The sequence below is a fragment of the Montipora foliosa genome, chromosome 9 (genome assembly GCF_036669935.1).
Source record: "Montipora foliosa isolate CH-2021 chromosome 9, ASM3666993v2, whole genome shotgun sequence".
Classification (NCBI taxonomy): domain Eukaryota; kingdom Metazoa; phylum Cnidaria; class Anthozoa; order Scleractinia; family Acroporidae; genus Montipora; species Montipora foliosa.
Window position 1 is genome coordinate 44,427,205 of NC_090877.1, and position 6,491 is coordinate 44,433,695.

The 6,491-nt window shown below is 39.9% G+C and overlaps 1 protein-coding gene across 4 annotated transcripts in view; it reads left to right on the forward strand.

Moving 5' to 3' along the window:
- LOC137970132 (uncharacterized) overlaps positions 1 to 5,802 on the forward strand; it is a 25,688-nt gene extending 19,886 nt beyond the window's left edge. For all 4 annotated transcript variants that reach the window (XM_068816617.1, XM_068816614.1, XM_068816616.1 and 1 more), the window contains 3 exons: positions 352 to 405; positions 1,613 to 1,863; positions 5,077 to 5,802. In XM_068816617.1, coding sequence (XP_068672718.1) covers positions 352 to 405; positions 1,613 to 1,863; positions 5,077 to 5,289 — 518 coding nt within the window. In that variant the 3' untranslated portion in view covers positions 5,290 to 5,802. The remainder of the gene's footprint in view (positions 1 to 351; positions 406 to 1,612; positions 1,864 to 5,076) is intronic.
- The last annotated feature ends 689 nt before the right edge of the window (positions 5,803 to 6,491 follow it).

Sequence of the window (6,491 nt, forward strand, 5' to 3'; positions counted from 1 at the left end):
TATTATTATTATTATTATTATTATTTACGGTTATTTAAGTGTAAAGTCTTCCAGCGCTGTGGCCCTACTTGGGGACACTAAGTGTATATAGGAATTAAATCAAATTAACTGAAATCAAATCATGATCAAAAGTTGGTTTTTGAGAAGAGGGGGACACCGGAGTACCCGAGAGAAAACCTCTCGGAGCAGGGGCCCGTTTCTCGAAAGTCCCAAAACAAAATAATAATAATAATAATAATAATAATAATAATAATAATTATTATTATTATTATTATTATTATTATTATTATTATTATTATTATTATTATTATTATTATCAATCAATCCGTAACCATTAATGATTTATTTCAGAAATATTTTTTTCACGGAATCTACCAGTTACTCAAAGAGGAGAGGACTGTAACGGTTAGTGACATAAAAGACCCTTAAAAAAATTACGAAATGTAAGAACCTACCCGTGATTGTTAAAATGGTTGGCAAAATCATATTTATGAAGCTTCCCTCCGTAAGGATATCTGAACAGCAATACTGTGTTTTTATGACACCATTGCGCCAATGTGGACAGCCCACACAAAGAAAGTGGGCTAGTTAGATGACCCCATAAAGCCAAATGCCAGTAAGGACAGCACAACATTTTATGTAAGACACAAATATGGCGGTCAATCACGTGACTCATCAGCCACTTGATGAAAGGCACTCTCGAATGCATTTGTTGGAGTCGATCTCGACTCAGTCAAGTTAAGCTGCGTTCAGGAATTTAAAAGATGACTTAAGGCATAGTTAGTTATGCTTAAGGGAAAGTCAAAATCAGTTCTTTCTTGTCTTTAGTGGGAATAAAATAATTTGCGTCAAGAATTTAACTGTCGATCGGAACAACAATAAAAGGCGAGTAGGAACCCTATCAGCCAGCGTCCAGTCCGTTTCCATTTAGAACCGTGAACGGGGAGTCGTGTAGTCGTTGATTAAGCTATGAAACTCTGAGTTCAGAGCTCTGATCTTCTTCCTCCGGTGGGGACGCTCCGTTTATGATTCGAACCTCATTGTCTCATTGTCATTGTCGAGCAAATTTCTAAAAATAGCATCAAGTTTACATGAAAAGGCAAACTTCGGCTTGCCGTCTCACGTTTTACGTAAAATGGAGCGAAGCTTGTGACTTAAGCTTCGCGTGACCCCCGGAAACTCTGAAGGGCCTCTGTTAATCTCGAGTTTTTAGTTAAAAAAACCAAAACAAAAAAATCGGTATCTTTTTAAACATTGTTTGTAGAAAAAGACTCTACATAAAATGAATATCCTTTCCTGTCAAAATTTGCGAGTTTCAATGAAGACTTTTTGTGAGTCAGCAGAGAATCAACTTGTATTCATGAAGAAAATTGCGGCAAGGAGTTCAGTTATCAACGATCTCTAACCATGAAACCTATTTTTTCCTTGTTTGACTTCATTTTCCACGGACAACTTTACTCGTTATTTAGAAGAAATTCCACAAATACGGCAGACGCGGGAAAATCATGATCACGTGGTCACATTGCCGTCGGCGTTTGATGTAAACGTCATCCTAAATCTCTCTAAATGTTTCTCGTTAAGGTGACACGAATTTCTCGTATTTTTTTTGCAGACATGTATTATGCATGCTATTATCCAGAAGGGGATGACTTAAGTAAACAAGTTGCATCCATCGTAAACTACTTTCGCCAAAGTGGCTACAATGTTATCATGGACGTTATGGTGTCTGAAGAAATGAGCTCGCAAGGCCCCACTGGCTGGGCGGAAAGCCAGATAAGAAAGGCCAAAAAGGTGTTGGTGTTTTTGTCACCAGGTCTGGTAAATCTTGCTCAAGATGGAAGAGTTGTCAGCTCTGTGTCTCAGGTATCACTCGTACAACAACAACAACAACAACAAAGAGAAAGCATTGCGTTAGGGACCAGGGCCCGGTTGTTCAAAAGCCGATTAACGCTAATCCCAGATTAAAAATTAACCAAGGAGGTTATTTCTCTACTCCCAAGTGCTGTTCAACGCTGATATTCGGCAAAACTTTACATTAGAAGGAATCAATCTAAAAAAAAACAAAAATAAGCAAAATAAATTTTCACCAAAAAGCTGAAAACAAGAAACAAAAATTTACGCTAACCCTGGATTAAGTTAATCGGATTTCGAACAACCGGGCCCCTGCAGAAGATCTGCGATGGTTACGTCGACGAAAACGTCATGATTTCAGACCGCACTATTCCACGTTTGACTACCTTTTTCGTAATTTTTTGTATTTCAGTTCGTTCGACTTCGTCGCAATATCCGAACTATATGCGAGCTTAATTTCGTGGGACGATGGTGAAGCCTTAACTTAAAAGAAAGTTTAAGTTCACGTTTTCCATTTACTTGGAATTTGGTCGTCATTTCTTTGCAGATTCCCATAGAAAAGGAAAGGTTCGAAAAGCACGTGCAGATCAATTGCATTACTCATCAACTGATTTTTTTTTTCCGGTGGCGTTCTCGTTGAAGTCTCCGCATCATAGATCTTAACTGTCCTTATTATCGAAGTAGTTTGCACCGGGCTCCTTACATAATGGGGAACTGGGAGAAGCAAGTCATCTGGCAAAACGAATCAAGTGGGGGACTCCGCTCGGTCTTTCCTCGACGGTTTAACTGAACGCGGATTCATGGTATTAGGGAGTTCAAAAAAACCACGAAGGCTACAGCGGGGAAAGCGTCACTTCAAATTATAAGTTGCTTGGAGCTATCTTAAGTATTTTACGATGATGCCATCTTGTTATGTCGTACAATATGGGCGAAGTATCCTATAACTGGATTGGTACGTACATTGTACGTTCTCAATAGAGAACGAAAGATTCTTTTTTTTTTACGTTCTCGTCAAAACCTTAAATTTGGTCATTTCATGTTGTGGTTTTGACGATTATGGAATATAAATGTTAAAAAATGCGTGCTGCACGTGCAGCACAATCATATTGGTTCTTTTAACCAATAATATTACTGCTTTTTGGCGTTGGCGTTGGCGTTGCCGCAGCCGTCGTCGTTTCTTAAACTCCCTAATGGCCCTAAACGCTCACAGGTCGTCTTCGAGTCGTTTTGCAGGTTGCTCAAAGCTTTGTTAGCGCTTATCAGCGTTAAAGACCAAACACCTTAGAGAATTTGGAATAGAGATGTTTATTTTTTTGAACGTTGACTCGGGTGTGTTCGTAAAACATCCGAATTCCCCTTCGCGTGAGTCAAACCAATTACGGAAGCAGTTTCGTCGAAGTTCGAATGCTCCCCCACTGGGCTTTGGGAAGCTCGTGGGAGCTAGTCCGTTAAAGTAAAACTAGGTTCAACTGACAATTAATGGATAATGGGGTTTAGTTTCTGGAGTGAAATCCTACTAAGTAGCACTCGGATTTTTCCGATCATCCCCAACAGCTCAGCGGTAGAGAATCCGAACTAGTAATCGGAAGGTCGTAGGTTCGACTCCTGCAAAGGAGCACTCGGATTTTTCCGATCATCCCCTAGAGCTCAGCGGAAGAGCATCAGAACTAGTCATCGGAAGGTCGTAGGTTCGACTCCTGCAAAGGAGCACTCGGATTTTTCCCGAGTATCTCCGAGTCACTATAAAAATTTTTTTTAAAAAATATCTTCAGTCGTAGAGCACCCGAACTCCGGAACCAATCGGAAGGTCATCGGTTTGATCCCTGCAAAGGAGCCCTCGGACTTTTTTTCCGAGTGCCACCGAGTCGACATCGTTACAGTTGTGACTAGAATGGATATTATGGATATGGATACCAAACGATCTTAAAGTTTTACTAAGTTTAAGGGCCCACTGACGGATTTTTCGCGCGTTGCTAAGGAAGTGAAATGTTACTTCCGGTAACTGACGTAATCATATCATGAGCTGACAAGAAAACCCACCCACAAGCAAAAGTCACCACACGAACTGTTGTTTGCTTCGAAGGTTTTTCCTCGCCCTTCCTCTCGCTCGTTCTCAGATCAACTGCGCATGCGTAAACGAACTGACTTCCGGTTTTGAGAAAAAGCTAAATTTCCAGCGGTCTTTAAATTGAATTAATTTTTTTTTACATGGCACGTTTCACCGCCAAATACTGAATGTAGCTAAGCATTGAGTTTTTCAAATCATCTTTTTTGAAAAAGTTATGGGTATTTCAGTATCGTTTATGTCTTTAAAAAGAACATTTTTCAAAATAAAAAGAAAACCATGCTTGGCTGGATGCAAAAACGAATACAAATTATCAAACCATCGATTAAATACCTAAATTGCGTAGCACGGAGACAAATTTAGAGTTTTCTTTTATTGGTCACGTGACCATGGGCGTGGCATGATGACGTCATATTTAGGGTCATTGGCCTACAAAAGTTGGAAACTGATCAAAATAATGCCAAATTCTCTCAAATTACTTAACATTACATCCTTAGCAACGCACCCCAAAAAATACGTCAGTGGGCCCTTAAAGACTGGTGTCACGGGAACAATTTATGATAGCTAACCATTTCGAGTCGTCGCTTCACCCATCACTAGAGATCAGTGCCTAACCCAGCAGTTATTCTCTGTCTAAACATAGTTTATCTGCCAAAGCGGGTTAACACTGAGATTGCCACGTAACACCAACGAATGTTACCACTGTATATGTATCACAAAGTGTCTCACCTTAGTCAACCTAAAATTTACCGGGGTCAACATTCACCATCTCCTCCATTGCGATTCTGTACTTGAACTCGAACTTTATTTAAACACATAACCTTGACGGAAATTGCTGCTCGTTTCAGAAATGTGTGTCTAAAATAAGTATAGAGTGTTTTCACGTGACGTCACGGCGGCCATGACCCAAACAAAAAAGGCGAATTCTGCTCGTGTTCTACGAACATTCCGCGTGGTTTATCAGCCTATAAACCATAGAAACATGTGGTCTATTAGTTAAATAATAAATAACGGCTAGCGCATCAGTTTCATTTACAGGACATCATGTTCTCTTTTGTCTGCGATCAAAATTGAAAATTAAAACACAAAGGCCTGGATAACTCTTGACTAGGGAAAAGTGTGATATTAACGAGTTGTTGTTTTTTTTTTCTGGATCTTAGGATATCAACCGCGTGTGGATTGAGTTACAGATGCTTCGCAATATATACACAAGAAATCGCTCGGCCTCCAAGATGGTTTGCATAAGGCTTCCGAACATCTCGATCAAATCTCTGCCTCTTCCATTGTGGGCTGGCACCAGCTATAAGTGGCCAAAGGACGTCAAGAAGATATTGAAACGTCTAAACGATAGAGCAACGATCCTGCCAGTGTAAGCGACATTTTAAGGACTGGGTTCACCCCAAGGGAGGGATGAGAACAGTTTTCATTTTCAAAGTTGGAGACTGGGCCGTACTGATACCGTCTGTTAATGGCGTACGAAATGTCCGAGACGGCCAAAGGCATCTGTGATCGAAGGACAGACTCAATTCTGCGTCTCAGATGTCTGAGTCGTCTTTCAGCAAACTCGAGGCGCACTTATTGGAGCGCAGTTGACAGTAAAAACACTTTAAAGGGAACATAGTTTTTGAGTGAGTGTAGAGTTTGTTAACTTACCTGAGTGCGACTGGGTGATTAAAAAAAAAAGACAATAAAACCAGGAAAACGTCAACAGTAAGACAGACTGAGGTAGAACGCACAAAAGAATAATCAATATGCAATGTTGGTCTCAAATTTATTTATGTATAATAGTTTGAGCACACTGGGGGCTCTTCGCGTATGTGTCTTATAATACATACAATAGGGGGCTTTATTACCAAAAACGACAATAAAGGTTTGTGAGCAACTGAGCCCGATCGTTTCTTATAGAGTCTGTTTAGAGAACAGGGACCCCATTAAATAAAACGGGTTCGCCGGACAGTATGGGGAAACCGTATGGGGAAATGTGTAATTCAATTTTAAATCGGGCCGAAAGTGTACCATTCATGTCGAACGAGGAGAAAACGGACTCCAATATTAAATTTTTTTTTTTTTTTGGAACGAAAGATAGCACACTCCACCACAAGTTCACCACAACAATGAACAATTGATATATCGATTGCTTCCTCAAGCGGAGACCTTCAATTTGTTATTTCATTGGTTACGTTTTCTCCATATAAACCGTCAGGAGAAAATGGCAAAGTTAGCCCTGGGTTTTCCCTTCTGTCATGTCTCTTTCAGGTAACATCTTCATGTTATTTTATTGCACTCGAAAGAGGTACGTAGGTTGTTGCGCGTTTTTTTTCAGGGGTATTCGAAATCGATGTACCGGATAAACCCCGTAGAAAGTGGTGCATCAGTAAGCTTACAGAAATTAACAAGGAAAAGTTTTAAGCTGTATTCTTCTTTCAATAAGTGACAATGACCATAATTTTTGAGCAAGTATGGAAGTGAACTTATAATAAGAGCTGTAATTGGTTTTGTTTAGTTTCAGTCTCCAAAGTAACCACCTTCTCCAAGCAAAAAAAAGTCTATAATCGCAACCGTTAAGCGTTATTGC